At 39.0% G+C, this 22,065-nt stretch overlaps 1 protein-coding gene across 1 annotated transcript in view; it reads right to left on the reverse strand.

The window, feature by feature from the left end:
- Positions 1-21,979, reverse strand: part of DCN (decorin) — a 40,772-nt gene extending 18,793 nt beyond the window's left edge. Inside the window, exons 1-3 of the mRNA XM_074574858.1 lie at positions 21,576-21,979; positions 17,237-17,469; positions 551-663 (exon numbers count right to left, since the gene is read on the reverse strand). Coding sequence (XP_074430959.1) covers positions 551-663; positions 17,237-17,441 — 318 coding nt within the window. The 5' untranslated portion in view covers positions 17,442-17,469; positions 21,576-21,979. The remainder of the gene's footprint in view (positions 1-550; positions 664-17,236; positions 17,470-21,575) is intronic.
- Positions 21,980-22,065: the final 86 nt, after the last annotated feature.

A 22,065-nucleotide genomic window follows, 5' to 3' on the forward strand; every position in this document is an offset into this window, starting at 1 on the left:
GGTAAAGGAGGATGAGAATGGAGTTTTGCTAGGAGAAGGTTACTGCAAGAACACAATTTCATTGTAGTGCAGGGGGCAGAAGATCGATTTGAAAAGATTTTTAAACTAAAATTACTACAGAAAAACTGCTAACAAACATGGTATATACAAAAATCTGTGAGCTCAGAGGTGGGAGGGGAAGGAATACAGTAATAAGTGAGTGAGGTGGCAGGGTTGAGATGGATCTGCTTTTTAAATAGAAATAACCTAGTCACTGTGCCAAAGGGACCAAAAACATACATAAATAGGTGAGAGAAGTTATAATGGAGATCAGGAGACCGAACGAACAGGAGACAGGTATGAAGAGCTGAAAAGAGATGAGAAACTTCTGTGGTATGAGAAGAGAGTTTGAAGGAGAGGAATGGGAAAGGAAATAAACACACTGGGCTGGTGGAGGAAGATCAGAGAGTATTTCATCAGTTTTCCTTAAAAAACTGAGTACTAGGCCAAAACCACATTTGTCCCCATTTATTTTTTTTGGGGGGAAATGGTAGTTCATTTATACACTTACATGAAGATTCTTCAAGTTCTTGAAATCTCCTTCTTTAATTTCAGTGATTTTGTTGTTCTGTAAATCCAGCAGAGTTGTGTCAGGAGGAAGGTCTTTTGGCACTTTTTCCAAACCTAGGGACAGTGAAAGGAATAAATAATTGGCTTTGAAAGAAACTTTAAATAGGAGTTAGTACTTTCCTTAGCAGCATTTACCTTTCAGTAAACACCATTTCTAGAACTCATTTCCTGAAGAAGCTTAAGAAGACTTATCTTAAAGTATTTCTGTCTCCAGCCAGTCAAAGGGAGTTTTATTTTGCTATGACAAATCAAAATTTATTTAGTCACATTTCCATTATGCCCTTTTCTGAGAATATATGTGAGTTATAGCTTGAAGCGAAGGATTGAGTTTGGGAAAATTATTTCCAACACATTTAATTCCACTGAATTGTGTGAATAAAAATTGCTTTCAGAAAGAGGTATGGTATTTATTAATTTCACTGTGTGTTAGCTTTTGTGGACAGAGAACATTTCCTGCTATTTAAAAGGTAGTGGGCTTTTTTGAAAGAAGTACGATAGTTAATTATAATCATTTCCAGAAAAAATACTGTTTGTTTGACAGTAACTGAATAACTTGCAGTAAAGTCCACCTTAAAAAAAACCAGTCCACCTCCCCCCTTTTCTTTCATCTGAAACTATGTCCAAGTTTTCTGGAGAACAAATCTCTTGGTTTCCCTACAACTGCCAAAAGAACATCAGACAGTTTAAATTAAAGACTCTCTTTGGGACTATTTTCTGAATAGCTGATATGTAAGTCCGATGAAGTCATGGAAATGAAATTATTTAGTGTTAAATAACACTTGCTTTACCCAGCTTTCCTTTCATACTGTGACTTGGAATAGAGCAAATCTTTTATAGTCATTCTGATTTACCACAAAATTAAAATGTTTTTTTCTAACTAGTCTTTTTTTTTTTTTTTTTTTTTTAACAGAATGTGAAATGCTAAATGAATGGTTGGTAGAAAAAAAATTATAGAAACTAATAAAGTCTCTATATGGGCATCTAACAGAAGTGGACTTCTCTTATTACCAGTAAAGTTTTTAACAAATATTTCTGAAGCTATATTTGAACTCTCCTGGGAAAGATCTCACTGCAACTATCACCAGTGTCTCCCCAGTATGATGGTGGACTGTGTGATACTGTTCTCAGGTGAAAGATATATACCTATATATATTAACTTTTTTAACCTATGTATTTTAATCTCAAGCATGGCACTGCAAACACATTGAGATATGCTTGCCCAGAGATCATATATGCTTTGTCCACAAAGGCTGTGGAGTCTCCATGCTTGGAGATATTCAAAAGTTAACTGGACGCAGCCCTACACAACCTGATCTAGCTGCCCTTGCTTCAGCAAGGGGGTGGAGTAGACAAACTCAAGAGGTGACCTTCAAACTCAACAATTCTGTGATTCTGTGATGTTTAACGTTCATCACAAATGTGTTTTCACACCTGAAATGTAGGTTTCTCTTTCAAAATCCAATGTTAAGTAGAACTCCTTCTCTTTCAGTCCTTTACAGAATATACGTGTGTGTGTATATATATATCTATATGTAGAGTAAAAAAAATTTGGAAGGATTATGGCAAACGATGAAAAGAAGTATATGTTTGGTACTATATTTAATCCTTTTACCCTACATAAAGAGCACTATTCTATAGTTATTACTATAAAACTTTACCATAAACTCTAGAGAGGCCACAGTGATGTATCCTGGAGCTTTTTACTACAATTAGTGATGCACTAAGAATTCATTATAGATTTGGTCATAGTCTTAAAAATATCTGCATGCAGATGAGGCCTCAAATTCATCTTTAGGTGCCTGGTCTGAATATTCCAAAGTGTTGAGCATCTCACAGATCCCACTGGTGTCTGTTACAGCTGTTTGGTGCTTGGCACATTCTGGAAACAAGATTGCTTTTTTAGTTATCTATATATGGGTGCAGGAGACCCAAACTTTTGAGAAGTGCTTGCTTCTTTTAATCTTACTTTTGAATTCATAACATTAGTCTGTATAGATCACACTCTGTTGTTCTACCATTAGAAAAGTTTCAGTTTTGAATTAAAAAACATCCTAGCTACTATTTCAAATTTATTTTCCGACCCTTAAGTTCTCTAACATTAGCTAAAAAATTATTAAAATATTTGGATCTGATATTTATTAAAACTGAGTACAATATAGATTAACCTGGTTGAGTTTTAATCCAGTCCAAAAGTATTAAAAAGCACAATCATCTAGCCTGGGATTAATTAGTAAAAGCTTCTACCATACATAAAATGACAAAAGCCAAATCTCACATTTCATCCTGTTTACCTTACAGATATTCGGTGCATGAATATATGATACAGATTAAGATTCTACATATTACTAAAATAACCTTTCCTCATTCAGGCGTGGACTTCATTTTTACTGAAGGCAGTTGCAAAACCCTCATTACCTTCAGAAGTTTAGGACTAGAGTTCCAAATATATAAAAATGTGATACCGTATAATTTGTACGTTGGTTGTCTTTGGACAGTTTTTGTCCTCAGCGGACAGGAATGATGTCAGCAACTAAAAATTCTCTCCCAAAAAGCACTACTTTTTCAAGATCATAATTTTGTTACAAGAAGTTCTTACAGTCTAGCAACTTTTACAGATTTTTTCACATATAAATACAAAAAAAAAAGGTTTAATTATTTGCACTCAAAGTAATAGTACTATGTTCTGGTTGTCAGTATATTTATATTAGTAGACTGGTAACTGTAAATAACTGCTTATGGCAGAAACTAGGGCACATGAGAGCTATACAGCTGTCCTTTATGTGATGTCCTTGGAACATACTTTGTAAGAACACTTGGATTGCCACTGAAGGGGTAATTTTCCAGAGACTAAACTTCAAACTAAATTTCCAACTGTACATTTCAAGCTTCATATGTCAGCTTCTAAAAGCTAAAGTGTTATCCCCGAATAAGGTAGAACTGACAATTTCTCAGTGCAATGAAGTTAACCTTTAAATGTTTCATATTATAAGGGTAAGACAAATTTAACAATCAGATATCCATTTGTGAAAAGTGATTTATAAAATCTTCCTATCTTGTACTAGAAACTAGAAGGATATACAATACAGTAATTAGTTTTGCATGCAAAGAATAAAGATTTGCCATCCCTGAAAGCGTTAAACTTGTTTTGTTACCTATCTCATGTATATTCTTTTATGCATTTCCTGAAGTTGTTTTTAAAAATGTTTCAGAAAACAGCTATAGAAATTATATTTGAATTTTTTCTTGCTTTGTCTGAGTTTGGGAGAGCAAAGCATGGTGGAGTACAGGATGCACCCCAGATGCTGAAGAGGCATTGCATTACCATTAAGCAGTTTAGTACATCCTCCAGCTGAAAGCTACAACTGGAACTCTCCAGCGGAGGAAAAGTTTATGAATGGGTGGATCTGGACACTGCCTTGTAAAATCAGCAGCTAAATAATTCAGGACTAAACCTGAATGTGTTTGAGGTGTGGACTGGATCCAAGTGTTTCACCACTTGTCACATCTACATTGGCTTCAAGGGCTGTGCTTCAGCTTGCAGGTCCATGTCTCTATACAGGTAGACGTATCTCCAGATAGACACATGTAGGAGGAGCACTGGTGTAGTGCAAACTAGCCCCTGTGCTGGAGATTCTCGGCCTGCAGAACAAACCTTCAAACCTTTCTGGTCAGGACAGGTCAATAGACAGCCAGTTCAGACGAATGGGGAAGCCTGAATGAACACAACAGCATGACAGAATTTAAACTGAATCAAGAAAATCATAATCCCACTGGAAGTTGAAATGCATCTTGGCTCCTGAGATAGAATTACTATTTCCTAGGAGGATTTTTTGATTCCTCTGTCTGGGAGACTGAGAAGTTCAGAGGGGAACTGTGGGCTGTCCTTACAACTTCTGAGAAACTCAAGTGATGCTCACATACTTCTGAAGCCATGTTGTACAGTATGACTGCGTGTCCACCTACAAATGCCTCCAGTGAAATTTATGTAATAGCAACTGAAAGGGGGAACTGGTGTTTTGAAATGTCAGTTGAGTCAACTCTCAATCTTTTTAAGAACAGTTCACACAAGTATTCCAGCTCTTGGCTGTTATTTTTTTATACATTAAAGCTTGCTTCTTAAAAAGCCGTATGAAAAATCTCTCATAGCAGGATGACTTTTTATGTGAATAATCAGTGCTACACAGATTATAATTCAGTTCCCTGGAAATATTTCAGGCCTCTTGTTCCTAACATTAACTGATAACTGATTAAAGATTTAGATTCTTCTGCCTTTCACACCGTATGTTAATTTGAAGATACATATGTCTTTATTTATTTTGGTTGAATAAAACTAAGTCAGTTATTATTTAAGTTGGTAAATACTTTTTTTAAAATTTCTACTTATTCACAAATAAGTAGAAATGGTATAGCTCCACCCTTCCAATATCCTTGTTTACACTGAAATTAAGAGCCTGAAGATTCTGGAAAGATAAGGGATTTAATAGACCCATTCACGTATCCTTAGTCATAAAGACCATTTCAATTTGCACTTAAGTATTTCTCTGGGAGGAGTCATGACTTCCTTACAGAAGCTGAACAGCCATCACTTCCTACAGCACAGGTAAAATTTGTATTATTCTCTGCAGATTTCTATAAGTAGAAATTTCCTTCTGTTCTACGTTATCAACCTGTAGCACTCAACAGTTCCCACCAGTGCACATGTATGTGTGTAAAAATGCCTGCATCTGAAAACACATAAAAGACAGAAGATGCAACAGAAGTGCAAAATGGAAAAAGTGTGTAAGTAAGCTTGATTTATTTCCTGTTGTTAGTCAGGATCAGCTGAACTTCTATTATCCCTGGCAGAAATTTTCCGAACTTTTTCTTACACTAGTCGCTAGACCACAGAATTTTGGAATAACAAACACAATCAAAATGTATTTATCAAAATCCAGCAGAGCTGGATCATCAACGGATTTCTTTCATGCAGACAACAAGGGCCCACACTCACTTTTGGAAGCACTGAAAGGCTCATCTACAGTCACCTAGAAGACGTTTGGTGGGGAGAGGTTAACAGGACCAGGAATCCCTCCTTAGTGGGAGGATGGAGGAGAAGGTAACTTTGCAGAAATCAGGCTTGTCCCTGTGGGATCCTATCCGTGTGGCGTGTAGATTTTTAAAAAAAAAATTCTTAAGCAAATTACAGTGTCTGGCTGTTTAGCTGTGATTGCCTCACCTCCTGGAGAGGACAGAAGGCTGATGGATCTGGAGATTTTATGAGACCAGAAATTAGGCAGAGAAAAGCCAAGACCAGTATAATTCAGCTATTACCCAGTCCCTGGGAGAGCAGCAATCAGTGGCTAGCCATCTCCTGTGTAGCACTGCACCAGCCCAACTAGCATATAGTGCCATTTAGACAGCCAAACAGGTGTAGGAGATGTAGCAAGGATTTGGGAACAGTGTGAGGACTAAGGGAGGTTAGGGGTTTTGGTATACAAGACGGGCTTTATTACTTTTGCAGCTGAGGGAATAACCTGCTCGGCTACAGGAGCTGTGATCAAGCAGCCGTGGAACTGTTGAACCCACAAAAGGAGGAGGGTGGCTTTTGAACCCTTCTCGCTATGGAGGGGTTTCAGTCCGCTGCTCCAGTTTCTCAGAAGTGAGAGCCACAAGTTAGTCTGCAACTTGGCACGGGGCCACATTTCTGCTGAAGCCGTACGACTATGCAGAAAAGGAATGTAAGATTTATGGGGCCAGCGAGGGAGACTAAGCAAATGGAAGTCTGAGTCTGTAGCCCAGAGATGAGGACACTTCCCTGAGAATTGCATCCTTGCAACATTGAGACCACATAGTCAAAATAACAAATATGTGAACAGTGCCAATTCTAAACAACTTTAACAACGCAACAGAGCTTGTGGTTTGATTTTTTTTGTTTTGTTTTGTTTGGGGTATTTTTATTTTTTTCCCTCCACCTATCTGTTTTACAAGCAGAGATGGGGCTTATTGCTCTGAATAAACCTTCCCTTCCCCAGCTGGAGAGAAGGGGCCAAAAGGCAGAGAGATATCTGAACGCTGTAGCTCAGATACATGTGTTATTACATTGCAACACTCACGATTATTATCACAGGGGCCATAAAATGGGGCTCTTTTCAAGACTCCTTCAGTTTCCACAAACAGCTGCTGCCAGCTGAGGAATTTGGGCTGAGCTACATGTAATTCCCAACCGTGATCTTCAGCGGCTGCTCTCCCGGCGGAGGCAGCCTTCTCCAGCAGCTGCCTGCGCTGCCTGTGCAGGCTGCTCTGGGCTCTCCCCTGCTCCCAGTACAGCCCTGCCGCATCCCACTGACGGGCAGCAACCCTCCACGGGGGGTCAATGCCCTTAGTAATGCCCTGAGTGGACTCTGGGGTGAATGAGGCAAACGGCACGTTTACAGGGTCAGGATACTTGGTCATGGAAAATAACAGGAGTCAAGGACTGCTTTCTGGAAGGATGGCAAGTTGCTTAACACAGCTTTGAATGCTTTGACTTAGAAAAGTTCACTGACGCTTTCCCAGGCTCTGTGCTTCAGTATTTACTGGAAATTTGTTCTCTATTGTGTGGGATTTGCAAATATGAGTAATTTCATTATTTGCGTCCTACCATCCATAAAATAAGAAACAATTGTCTCTCTTAACAGAGAAATATCTACAGCCTCCTTCTCTCTCCCACTTTCAAAGTAAAAGTTTGTTCTCCACCTTCCCCTTGCTTGCTATGAAATCAACAGCAATATTTTTTTTAAAAAAGACTGAAAAATTAAAGAGTTATTTATCTCAAGTGATCTTTCTAAGAGCTAAAAAAAAAAAACCAAACAGTGCCCATTGGAATGCATTAAGACTCTTAAAATACATCTCTTTGAAGGTAATTCACAACCATTTTTCAGACTTGTTTTCTTCTCTACAATCCATAAGAGTCATGTTCCATTAAGATCTATTTTGGACTTATTTTTATCACAGATTATTATTTTTGTATACCTCTTTCCCTTCCCATAGGAAAAAACAAGAAACTGAACATGAGGAGGAACTTCTTTACTTTGAGGGTGGCAGGGCACCGGGACAGGCTGCCCAGAGAGGTGGTGGAGTCTCCATCTCTGGAGACATTCAAAACCCGCCTGGATGCGTTCCTGTACAACCTGCTCTGGGTGACCCTGCTCTGGCAGGGTGGTTGGACTGGATGATCTCCAGAGGTCCCTTCCAACCCTATGATTCTATGATTCTATGAACTCCACCCCATGCTGAGGTGGCCTCTCACAATCACTGACATGTTACTACACTGGGGTTTTTCCCAAACATGTACAACATTGCTTCCCAGAACACAGCGAGTAGCACAGCAAAACAGAAACACATTCACACATTATGATTAAATGCATAATTCTCCATTCTGAAAGTAGTAAGAATTGTAAAGGCCCTAGCAAACGTTTAAAAATTAGTGCATTGCTATAACTCCTCTTTTCTATTTCCACCCACTCTGTGTAGTGAACACATATTTCAAAGTATAACGGATATTGCAAGCTACAGATGTTATAAATTATTTTTCAGTGCTAGTCACATTTTTGGTACAGACAGATTCAGCCTCCCGGCCCCAAAAGCTAATACCTAAGAGTAATGATACATTCTTGAAACTAAAAATCAAGCAAATTCCATTTCTGTGTTCTTTCTAACTTTCTGGGACTTGTCATTTCAAAGGTCTGGAAGGTATATCCCTTCTCAAGAAGTACAGAAGTATTTTAAAAGGCTTAAAAATATTTTGAAATAGTCATGAGACTTCAGGGATTAAGACATTAAGTAAAACAAAAAAAAATCAAATATGAGTTTTCAGAGCTCCTAAAATTGCCAGCTTTACATTTCCCACTGTCACGGTTACAGACATAAAACATCCCATCAGAGAACAGCAACCGTCGCGTGTGATTCATGCAATCTGCCAGCACCATGTGCATAATGGCTTCAGTTAAAGTGGATGCAGTGCAGATGCACTATCTATGAGTACTCATGCATTAAGGTGAAACATTTATTTCTTACGAGTATTTACAGTAGTCAGAAGAGAGCATTTCAGTGACTCAGAAAAGTGAGCATTATCTAACAAATTACATTTTGAATTAGCCTGTGGAGTAATATAATTTGAGGTTTGCCTGGTTCGTAGTTTAAGCAGCAGGCAACAGATACCAATTTAAGGGTAGCTCCCTCAGTCTTTACTTTGGGATTTACCAGAATTAGCACTAACATAATGGAGTAGCCATAAAGAGTCATTTGGGGGGGTGGATCTTCTCTGGTTTCAAGTAAACCTACCCCTTCCTGTTCTGACCACATGGCCACTGAACAGCCCTAGTTTTATTATGACCTGAGGGCAAAGATATGTTCCCGGTTATTTTGGGTACTTCTAAACATAACATGGCCATTTTTCATAAATGTTGTAGGATTGTTTTCAACCTACTTTCACACAAGCAAACAATGGAAGGAGCCGCTGTGACTGGACATAGCGAATAACATTTAAATAAATGTTGAGAGAGGATATCCTGACTGAATCAGGGAGTCTGCAGACCTGCTAGTTCCCTTTTTCTACTAGATGATGTTGTATATATCCTTGTAACTCTTAGATATTTTAGGTTTGTTACTTTTTTATTTTATTAGTCATTTAGTGACCTTCCCCAGGTCAGTTATCACTGTAATAGTCATCCCCTTCAGTACAGACGATGTAAACTCTCTGCCATAGAGAGAGAAAATAAAGAAAACAAATTTTGCCGCCTAACCCTGAAAACAGTAAAATTTCCATTCAATTATATCTGAAACTTTCTGTACATCCCCTTTTCTAACAATTTCTATTATAGCTTCCCTTGAAAAAGCATGGTTTTCCCTTCCACGTTCATATTGTCCCTTCTTTTCTTGAAAGGGTTCCTATCGTGTCTATCTTCCTATCCTGGTCTTCTTCCATTGGCTTTCTCCTCTTTCATTTTTCTTCTAGTATCTGTTCAGTATCTAGTATCTGCCTTTTTTTCTTTTCTGGACTGCTGCTAATATAAAAACTTTATTAGCACCGTTCGCCTTTCCTTTTCCATTCTTACTTCCCAGCAGTAAAGAATTAGTGTAATCTTCCCAATCTGAAGGTGTGGAAATCAATGCTGAAGAACTAATTGAACTTACAGAAAGACATGGCATCACAGCTGAATGAGATAACATAGCCTTTTAGTCCTGTTTGGCTAACTTGCTTATATCTTTGCTCCTACATCTCTTAGGTAGAGATATTCAGCAAAGAGTTTGTACCACGACAAACAACTCTTCCATGTCACCCTAAAATATGAATTCACCGAGAGCCTGTTTAGTTTCTGAGGCCCACACTGGAGCAATAGAAGGGAAAACCTGCAGTCCAGTGTAGAAACTGAGGTCGTCCTAGGCTTTCACATTTTACACAGTGCAGGCAGAAACTGGGGCTGGGATGACCTATTGCATGTTTCTGTTGTGCTGATGATGTATTACAGAACCAGATTGTAGCCCCATTTACATTTTCACATGTTTCAAATGCTTTAGTATTTCTGTAAATAATCTGTCCATTTGTTGCTTTTCCATTAAATCTAAAGTTGCCATGAAATTTGGTGGGAAGAAAAGGTTTCTTGTTTTCACTGCTTTTTAAAATATGAGTATATATTGCATTCCTTTTCTCATTGAAATTAAAACTGCAAGCATCCTCTCCTTAACAGATTTTTATAGCAACTCAAAGCACTCCAAATAGAACCCAGGAAACAAACACAAAGCTGGTATGGGATGCTCTCCTGGGTGCCCTCTCACTTAAGAGCACGTATGCAGAGAACAAACAAATTCTTTAAATACCGCTTATCACCTTTTTCATTCCCTATTGACTGCCTAAGAAGTCTGCAGTAGAGTTGCCTGTGTAGCAAATGTAACCCTGCTAACAACAGGGTCATTTGTACAGAGCTGTTCTAGTCCCATAATTGGTCCCATAAATTGAAAATTACAACTCAATCCCCCCCACTGCGGAAAAAAAACCCGGTCAGACACAGTCCTTCGTGTTAAGGCCCTCTGTGTCTGTGTTCATTGTTTCCATCTCTTTGCTTGCAGAGAAGCCAATGAGCGAGTTCTACTCCGTCTATCTACTTCGCTTTCATAGCAGACATAGTAGGACAAGAATGATCTGTGTGAATGAGACCTTAAATACAATACAACCAAAGAGACCTAGAATTCCAGCATTTGTCAATATTGTCTGTCAGGGCAGGCAGGTAAAGCAGGAAAAATAAGTTTAAAAAATGCAATATATTTTGAAGGATATATTCTTAGATTTTAAATTTAGGAAAAGATAAAAGTATATTCAGAAAACTACTCTTTGGTTTTTGTTTTTGTTTTTTTTTCTGTAACCTGATTATCTTCTTTTGGCTCACACATGACAGATATGGGTAAAGCAAAATACAGACCAGTGCATCCAAAGTTGATAAGAAGGGGACACTCTCAAGTCTGTGTTAGAAAGAGGTGTTTTGAAAATCTGCTTAAAACTAGAATCTTTTCTAAATACCACGGTAACTGGACTCTGTGAGCAGAGTTTTCCTGAGTAGCTGGAGGTTAGTATTGGCAGTTCCTTGCTGTTATCATTGGTGGCTTCACATAGAAGCCAAATTCCTAGGTCTCCTCCCTGTTGGCAGTGGATTCTCAGTGAACATTGGGAAGGAGCCTTTGGACTCTTTAGCTCTTCCTAAGACTTGGCTGGGAACCTTTCGCAGTTGAATAGCACAGGCTTTATGCTGTGAAAACACGGATAGTTTTTTAAATATTTATATGTCTTACCAAGTAATAAAAGTGTTAAGAAGATAATACACATACTAAAGATGTCCATAACGCTAGTAGGTGTCAGCAGTTATTACTTAGTATGTTTTAAGCACTGTAATCACCTGCTATGACTTATAATAATTGACACACATTTCACTAGCTATCTATCAGCTATTTATTTGTGCACTGGGACATTTTAAAAATAAACTCTTGTCACAGTGCAAACCAGAAAACAGTCGCTTCTTGTATCACTTGCACTTGGCAGTCAGGATTTCCATTCCTGCCATTAGGCTTTCTTAAAAAAAAAGAAAACTCACAGAGTTGGTAACTGTTACCTTGGAGTAAGCAGCTAGTAAAGAAGGGATGTATTTAGAGTGGATTAATTTTCACCTAGAATCATGTTTATCAACTGGAACTGGAACATCAGCAATCCAGGCTGCGATGCAACAAGGCCTGTCTTTTACTGTTACACTGGTGAAAGCTAATGACTTTTTGTTACTATAAAGCAGTCTACATCCAGGCCAATATATTTTTTTTTCTTGACAACTTTTCAAGAGTGTTTTCTAATTATTGGGTTCTTGAATTAATAATTTTTCAGGATGTACCGAGTACAGGGCTTTAACTGATGCTTTCTTTAACTTCCAAGGCATCCCAAAAATTGTATATAAGCAGAATACATACAAAAATTTTAAAAATCCATGGCAAATTTGTTAAAAAATAATGCTGGTAACCCGAGTTTATTTTTCCCATGTTTTAATTTTATCACACATAACTTCATCAATCTGAAAGTAAGTTGTATAGCCTTGAGTAGTCACTGGGGCCCTGTGTTGGCAGCTTAATTTCCCAAGAATCCTTTCTGTCACCTTAGACAGGATGAACTGCCCCATGGGGTGGCTGCCTGACTCTCCCCATGGCTGTGAAAGGAGCCAGATAACTCTTAGATAGCTAACATCACCCGAGATCACTCCTATGTTACGGATAATACCTGTAATAGTCCATATAGATCCTCCAGTCTGATCTCCAACGTGTTAGAGTATTACTGTTCAGCCAGTTAGCACGTGGAAAGGTTGATTACAGCATAACTTCTGTTTGTCTAAGTAATGTTGTCCAAAAAGGCATTTAGTCTTCAGTTTTAAGGCCATGGTATTGTGTTGCAGAGGCTACTCTCAGTATAAGTGACAATATACCTTCCCAGATTTCATGGTTGCATTTTTATTGATAATGTTTTTGTTAAATGATCAAGTTGCATGGAGTCAGGGGATTTCATGAGGGTCTCAGCTTTTATTAAACATAAAAGGAATAAGTCTCTAGTCCTTATTGTTAACAGGAAAAAGTGCATAAAACATGGAACAACTTGTCCTAAAGGCTCAGCAATTACAATGTAAATTAACAAAATCTTTTTTATTTAAAAATTATATTTGTTGATGTCTGGCCATTTAAGGATCCATGCTTTCTCTTATTACATCTTTAGAAACCTGTAAGATTTTGAGCTAAACATTTAGCTTTAAAAATTATAGTTTTGAAAGGTTGGTAAACATTTGAGTAATGACAGGGATTCTAAAGCCAAGTACACAATAGTAAGTAACCCTATCTGTTTTCTTGAACTCCTAAAATGACTGAGACTGATCACCAATGAGGCATGTATTATTTTTCTTCAAAAATATTTTATGTTGACAACAGAAATTCAAATCAAGGTATATCTCAAAGGAGATCATTTCCTTTATGATGAGAGATGGGGTTCCCAAATGGAGTCGTGATCAGAAAACGGGTGTTCAGATGTTTCTGAAAGATTTTATACAATGAGTTAAATCATCTTTTGTCAAGAATTAAATTAGCTGTTGTCAAATTACCACGGTTCACATGTTGATAGAGTTTAGACACTCTGTGTTCGGATAAACTGCCTCGTGTTACTGGATCCCTGGAATAATGCTTTACGTATCTATGAGATTTTCACCCACTGATCTCAAAGTGCTTTTCAAACGCACACTCCAGCACCCATGCTGAGCTTTAATATACCCTTCTTTACAGCTGGAGAAACCAGCATTTCTGAGCTGTGAGTAAAATTCCAATTTAAACTGTAACACTGCTTGAACTTTGATTACTGACATTCATCTCTTGCACACTTTTTGGAGACCACAAAACCTCCATGGATGCTCACAGCAAGAGGACTGGAGGGACCCCCCTACATCCCGTGAAGTCTCCAAGGAAGGCGATCTCATTCAATCCTGCAGAACACAGACGCTGCTCACTTAGTAAGGGGCTGACAGACTTATCTGAAGGTGAAATAAAGCTCTGACGACCACCTCTGAAAGCGCTTATGGAGCATTTTGCATGCTCTGCAGGGCTGAGTAATCACACATGTGTCCTCCTGCCTATCAAGGCACTCTGGGAGGAACTTTTTCCTGAGACTCCCTTTGGGAGGATGAGACTTTAAATGGAACGGTTAATCCTTGCTAGGGCTTTTACGAGGTGTGCTTGCCTGGCCAACTGACTGCATATCTTCCCTGTATTTATTACTTTAAAACATGAAGAGCTGCCTCTTACCAGCTATATCAGCTAGTCCTCATCTGTACTGTGTGCTAATAAGGAAGATGTTCGTGATTTCTATGGCAAGTCTGGCACAGTAATGCCTTATACTGAGGCATGATTATAAAGGGAACCTGTGGCTCCCTTTTAGCAACAGGAAGCAGATTCAGAAAAGGCAGGACTTTTACAGAGATACCACGGTGGCCTTCCTTGATGAGATACTTGAGCCTATTGCACAAAGGTAATACATCTCATATAAGGTAGGCACACGGGGCTCTGCTCTCGATCTGTCAGTAACCGCAGCTCGGAGAGAATTCTTCTTCAGGGTGTGAGAAGACGGCTTTCTCCTTCCTGCTAACTCAGCTCTTGGCTTGGAGGCAAAATAAATTAATTCGGAGGTATGTGCTTAGGAAGATGTGACTGAAGCTTAAAAGTTCAGGAATGCAAAACTTCAGCTGACAAGAGTGTAATTGGACCACTGGGCATTTTTTCCCTGTTTTTATTGAATTTGGATATTATTTTTTTTATTATTCCCATCCAGTGCTCATGAGACAAGGGGCAAACCTGATCTCTGGACCCTGGATGTGATAGTTCTCCTGTGGTTTGCTCACATAACTCTGTGTCAGGTAGTTGGCTTTTTCCTTAAGAAGCAAGAGTTTACAAATAGCAAATGCCCCTTTGGTAACAAAAAGAAGCACGCTGAGGAAGAGGAAACCTCTCCATAAGTAGCCCACGTTAGGGTCCCCCAGCTGCCTTGCTCTGACATGCCCTCTGCACCCAGGGGTTCATGGCTGCAAAGAGCCCTACCTCCACGCCAGAGACTGGGTGGAAGGAAGGATCCTGATCCAGATTTCAACTTTCCTTTGTGGGACTTAATTTAGTAAGCTCTTAATATATCCCTGGGAGGAGTCTTGTTATTGCCTGCAGTTTTTCTTCAATTAGTGCCCATGGGACTAGATGACTAAATTTGATAATTTTAGGGGAGGGAGATAGCTAATTTTTTTGGGTCGTAAAAGCCCGGAGCTGAAGGGCAAGTCGGGCCAGGAGAGATGATTTGCAGGGAGGTGGAAGTGGTTTCATGGCTCCTGCATGCACATTGCCTTCCTGATCGCCGTGCCCCAAGCACCCTTCATCCCACAGCCCAGGAGCATGCTCGGTCATCCCTGCGGGACCTCCACAGTTTGCAACAAAATTTTGAGATTTTAGAGCCAGCTCCCAGCTATCCTCAAGTCAGTAGGTAAACCTGACCTTGTCTGAGTCACATAGAAATGGATTCAAGGCTGGAAGAGAGGAGAGCGGAGGGCAGATTTACCTGTGAGCAGGCAGCACACACAGCTGCCCTGTCCCTACTGCAGGGGTGGCCACGGGACTTGCGCCCCGATGAGCCTCCCACTTGGGCCATGACCCAGGAGGGGCTGTCATAGCCACATCTGACAGGGATGGACTTAATGCCAAGGCTGGGGAACTCTGCATGATTATTACTTCCTTGAGCTCTGCCAGGGAAATATTATTTATTTTTCAGGGCTGCATATTTTGAGCCCAGAGAGATCTCTCTTCCTTCGTGCCCAGAGGCCGGATGTTATCAGCTCAGCCGCTTCAAAAGCACAATCTTTTCATTGCAGTATCTGCATCATGCGGGTTTAAATCAAGCTCAAAATATATCTCTTTCTTATCACCCCTCTCAAAATTATCTCTGAAACACAGAACTGGGGCCTTAATTGCTGTATTTCTGAGTCTCCTTGTCAGTATGGGACTCTATTAACCTAGAAGCATCTGTAGGGAGTGGACTGTAGAGCAACCCTTCAGAAACCACGTGTGTGTGAAGGAGAACTGAACGAACATGGGAGCAAGTACAGCAACAAAGGGTCCCTGTGTGTATATATCTACTTTTTTACCAAGTGAAAGCTCCTTACGTTCTGTAGAATTGAAGCAGACTGGGTACAAGTTCCCAAAATAACTTAAATTCCATCAGCATTAGCCAGTGTAACAACAATAAAAGACCTTCATGGCATGTGGGGCAACCTCCTCTCCACTCCCCACGCCATGTTTGCTATTATCTGTCACCTAAATGGTAAAAAAAGAAAATATCTTTCAACAGGGACAGTACTGTGAAAGCTTTATGAATGCATGGCTAGGTTAGTCCGTGCTCATTTGTGCAACTTGGCTTGCATTATTCACTGGGTCTTTGCCAAACGTATCTGTTGCGTAATTATGTGGCTTGCTTTAATAAATTCACAGAAGTTTCTAGGGATGTAACTAATGTTTCCCTCTCCTTTTTGTAATTATATGACACCCACCACAATGAGACTCAGGTCCTAATTGGTGAATTTGTGCCATGGTTTACAGCAATTATCAAGCCAATGCTATAACACAGGAAAATAGAAACACCCAGCTATACATTTAAACAGCTGAAAGAAGACTTAAAAAAAAAAGTCTGTAAAATTATATGAGAAATTATTTGTCTGTCCACTGAATAAATTGCCTAATTTCCTTGTGAGCAAAACCGACTTTAATTGATTTTCTGCACTGCGCATTGACTTAGGCTGAATAATACAGGCTTAAACCAAGAGCAGTCTCACTGAAGTCAACTTCATTACTTGCATGGGGAAGTCAAATACAGTGATGTCAGACATGGCTTCACATCCTGCTGGTCTGACTGTGCAGACGAGCCCTGCTATGTGAGGGAGTAAGGGGAGTTTGTGAGAAAGTTTCTCAAGGTTTCAGCTTGAACAGTGTCTACGAAAGATATTTAATAAGGAGCTCCAAAACGTGTTTATTGCTTTGGAGTGTTTCCAAGTCCTTTCCTCCAAAGGACTGGTTCCAGCATATATGATTCAGGTTTGGTTATTCCATGCTCATGTATTCCAATGGAAATGGGATGATTTCTATGTTGAGGTACCAGACAGTATGATTAAGAGTGTTGGAGCTTGGACCATGCAATTTAGAACCTTTTAAAATGTTTCCATCCCCACATCTGACCTCGCCAAATTTATTTAATATGTATTTGAAGGAATAGCCTTGAAAAGTTATTTTGTCTGCAATAGAAATCTGTGGTCTTTGAAGAACAAGTGATACATACATACACAAAACACACATTAAAAAAATCAAACATTCTTCATGGTCTTAACAAATGCCCATCTTGTCGGGGCTTTATGGCCTACTTCATATAGTACATTCTACTTGACAATAGCTGTAGCATATTTCTTTGACAAAAACCCAGTTACAGCGTGGCAGTGCATAGCAGCCTCACCACCTCAGCTGCAAACCCGTGGCTAGAATGTTAGTATAGACTCTATGAAGATACTCTTGGGCTTACCTAGGTCAGAGCACTGCACCACGCGAAGATGGCACTGGCAGCGGAAGGGGCACACTGGTCCAAATCCAGATATGACGGGATCATCTGTTGGAGGCATATCGGCCGACCCTTCATCCTCCAGCATAAAGTCAAAGAGGCCCTGCTGGTGGAACGGCTTGGCCAAGCATGCTGGCAGCAGTAGGACGAAGAGAAGAGCCAGCTTCATGGCTTAGTTCATCGACTCCGGGCAGAACCTAGGGATCAAAGCAGGAGATTTACAACAAAAGTAGCAGTTTCCCATAGCTGCACAGTTCCTGCTGAAGGAGGTCCAGCATATCCACCAATTGCATAACTGTTCCTTTCGATAAATGAAAACTCAATTCTGAAAATAGGACAGTTATGTGATAGGAGTCTGGTAACTGCTTGTCAATAGGCTTTTCTTTTTTTTTTTTTTTACAGAGCAGTTTAAAGGCAACTGTAAACACATCTGTTTGCATATTTAGAGTAATATTTATTAGGAACAGGCAGCGCTGTCAACTTTGTTATGCAAAACAGTCAAAACAATAAGCCACATTTTCCATGTGTCTGTTTTCTGCCAACGTAACAGTCTATTTGATTTCATTAGCATTTGTTTCATAGCAATGAGTTTGTCTCCTGGGGACAAACCTGAGGTTCCCAAACTCACTGTAATGCAGTATTTCATGGCCTGAGAAATATTTTTTTTTTTTTCAAAGTGCCAGCTTGCTGTGTGTTTTAAATTATAGCCTAGTAAAACTGACTGAGAAAGAGTAAGATCTAGTGACGGGGTGGAGAGAGAGGGGAAGATCTTTAGTTCTTTAAATGAGCTATACTTCTTTTTTAAACAGCGCAATAAAATGGAATACAATGTTGTGTTATATTGGATGTTCTTGGCTTGCTTTCCAGATTTTTGGCTAGGGGATTTTATGATATAAACAATGCACCCTGAAAATCCTCTGCTTTGCACTGCATAAGCATTTGAATTGATGCTTGTAGTATTGTCAGCACACTTTCTAATGTGCCTTCAGGGCCTCATTTTGCAGATTTTCATGTTCAGGGGCAACTTTATGCAAGTATGTATTGCCATAGATATTAACAAGGAAAACTGCTTAAATACGTGTTCTCAGGACCTAGGCCTGAATGCATTTCAACACAACATTGTGCTACCTGTGTCACTGTGCGCTAAGGAGAAATTACAAAACAACTGTTTGCAGGTTTTGCATTAAGGCTGTATAGATCACCTAATTTTCCGAAATTTTTTTTTTTTTTTTTTTTTACAGTTCATTATACAAAAGAAAGCTTATCTTTTACAAACCTTCATGGATCTAAAAAAGAGCTCACAAAGAAAAAAATATGAAGAATCCTGCCTTCAAGTTGCCAAGTGACAGAAAGGCAAACTTGTCATTTATTTAGGAGCCTTTTCATAAAATGGATGGCATAGTCCTGAATACAGATATTGCTCTCCGTAATGAAAGCGAAAATGTTACTTGCTTCTTCAGGTCAGTAACTTCTGAAATGCCTTGTCTGGGCACTAGCTGTGATTGATTTTTTTCTAGCAGAAATTATCTAACAGTTAGGGGCGTGGTATGGCATTTCTCAGCTCCATATTGACTAATGGAAAGATAAAAAAATGGGGAAGAGGCAGAGGAGGAGGACCGCCTCTCTTTCTGCATTGACATGTGGAACCTACCAGGTAGATGACTAAAATGGTCAGCTGATGTGAGGTGAGAGTGGTATACTGAGGCCTCTCTTTCTAGAATAACACATCCAGGTACTCTAATAGGAGTGGTTAGTATAAAAAAAAACCCTAAATAAATAAAAAACAAAGGCCTGGAAATAGATACAATCTATATTGTGCCTGGGTTCAATTTCCTTTATGAATTTCTACCTACAGATGCCAATAATGCAATCCTGCAGAAACTTGTAGGACTGAGTCTTGAGAGGATGATAAGGTTACCTCATAAAACATGCTAGTATTTTAAAATCATAACTTGCAATTCTGTCATCTACGTAACAGTAAGACAGGTATCTACAACCTTCAGATGCCCCAAAGACTTCAAAGTGACTTCACATGGATAAAGTACCCTTTCTGTTGCCTTATAACGAGACATAGTTGGTTGCTTAGTTGGACCTGAAAGCACTTTCTATTCCTGGAGCAGACATATTACCTACTGCATACACTGAGGGGTTTTGCAGACCCCAATGTCAACTAGAGCATTTTAGCATGCCCTGTTGGCCCAACTCAGTGCTGTGCAAACTCGTGCCATGTAGCAGGGGCAGGCTGTGTCGCCATGTGGGCCATCCTCCTGCGCTCCCTCCTGCCCTGCCCCCCCCCCCCGACATTGGGGCTGGGTCCCTTTCCCAGCAACACCCCCAGGAGCACACAGGAACAAGGAAGGATGTCACAGCAAAGTGGTGTTAATACGTGGTGGTGAGTTCTTCCCATGGTTTAAACCAAAAGAAGATTTTTGAAATAATCATTATTATGTATGAATTATTGTAATACAACAATGCAATTTATTAATAGTCTGAAACAGGACGACAAATTTGCCAAATCATCACCATTCATTGTAATAAGCTGCCTTGTGAAAATGATCAATAAAACATTACCCCAGTACAAATTATTTTTCAGAATGTACATTAACATCAATAAACTTTGGGTATGCTGCACGCCAACCCTGGCATGGCACTGGCAGTCAGTAGTTTTTAAAGAGCTTCCCCTGTTCTTTTTAATGTATTCATGTATTTTTAAAATATTTTTAAATATTTAAAACTGCTTGTATTCCCCCCCAGGGTCACTGCTGAAGCACCGTCCGTCCCAAGAAAGCACAATCAGGATCTTATCCTGGAGTTAAATTACTACCCCTCAAAAAAAAAAACAAACACAAAAACAATGCAAAGCACTTTGGAAGTGTCTTCACACTTCTTGTTCACATTAATATTGATGACTTCACTTATCTCAGTTAAACCCTGTAGTAGGCCTTTTCCTTTGGTCTCTGTTTTGTCAAAATGATAATGAAATCAGTAAAAGCTGTGTATAAAGGAAAACTGTAGGACAACAAAGGATATCAAGGATCTAATTTGAGGACACAGCAGAGAAAATAGCACACACAAGCTACATATTAATCAGGAAACAGGAATAGATATGTGTCTGCATATCTTTATTCGTATATGTATTTGTACCACAGGCACACACATCTGTTCCTATTGTTTGCATGTGTAAATGAACATAAACAGTTAGAGAAAAAAAATATACACAAAACTGTACTAGTAAGAAATGTTTACATTTCACTTACAAAAAAAATAGAGGTGGGGGGAAAAGTCTGAATTCTTAAAGGGCTGTGAAACAATATTTATGTCTGCAGGACATAACTGTTTAAATTTGCTTTAATTATGTGTTTACAATGAGGAAGACTTTTCCACAAACAGAGGAAACTATACCATAGACTTGGCCACATTTCAGTTTAAAATACCACTGGAAATGTGCTTCATCAGTTCACGTCACCACTGTATTGGTGGTCTTCTTGTCAGTTTACCCTAATATTAAGTTTTAAATATTAGTTCACCTACTGTCAGAAATCTTTCAAAATGCCACAAAAAACACGTTAAACAATATCTGCAGTTTCAAAAAAAAAAAATCCCCTACATTACATGTTTTACCCATTTTGTGTAATAAAGTCTAGGTGTGCAAACATAGGAGCTGGAAGTTTTAAAGAGATTCAAACTCTGTTAATAGGAGTTTAAACTCCAGGAATTTTCTTTTCTACTATTTCATTCATAGGAACCTTCTTTAAACGTGAATCCCTGTTTGTACACTGTAACATAGCACATTCTAACATTACAAAGGCATACACTCAGCCCGTCTAACTGATTACTACGTATTTTTTTCTCTGAAAATTGAAATTATATTCATTAATATTTGGAATACATATGAAGAAACCCGAACGAAAAAGAAACCACAGAGTGCAGTTTAAAAGAGAAATGTAAGAACTCACGCATTTTTTACACTCACTCCATCACCGATTCTAAGCACTGGCTTGCAAACAGAGAATATACTGCTGCAAAAGTTTACAGTAAAGAAAAAGAAAGGACTATAGCTGTGCTTATACAAATCAAAACAAGAGACAGAGCAGTCAAATAAACAGTAGGAAATCTGCACAATCCTTGAGAATGCATTCTCATGTTCCCAAGAAACAAAAGTGCTGGATACAAAACTTAACATTGCTAGACATTTAGTAGGATTTTTTCCTTCCTTCTCTTAAAATTCAACTAGTTCTTGCCGTAGACTTGCCTGAAGTTTTATTAGTACAGCATAGTTCAGGAGAATTACTGAAAACCGTACCTTTTAATCCAGGGATTTGCAACAGGAGCTCTCAAAGCTGAGATGTAATTAAACTAAATATTCAACCCAGGCAAAAGGCTTTGCAGGTGTGGAAAGGAGGAGGGGGTAAGTTCAGCTCAGTGACTGTCACTTGGTGGAAAACCCTCCTGCTTCTATTCCATAGCACAGTTAAAAAATAAGGTTTCTCTCAATGAACACAATCCAGGCTGACACCCACATTAGATCATATGGTAATGATATGTCTCCTGTATTGTAGCCAGAAACTTTATCAGCTCTTTTGCTTTCTTTTCCTCCTTTTTCTTTTTCATTTGCTTTATTTCTTTTTCATATGTTTATAATCCCAAACTACTTGTACACTAGAAGACAGATGCTTAGCTGTAATTCATCTTACTTACTTTATTTATGTCCCTACAACATATATTTAGGAAAGTTTTCTTGGTTTTAACTATGTTTTTTTTTCTGACTCAATACTGAGAAAAATTTCTGGCTG

This window comes from Larus michahellis, chromosome 1 (assembly GCF_964199755.1).
Source record: "Larus michahellis chromosome 1, bLarMic1.1, whole genome shotgun sequence".
Taxonomy (NCBI): Eukaryota; Metazoa; Chordata; class Aves; order Charadriiformes; family Laridae; genus Larus; species Larus michahellis.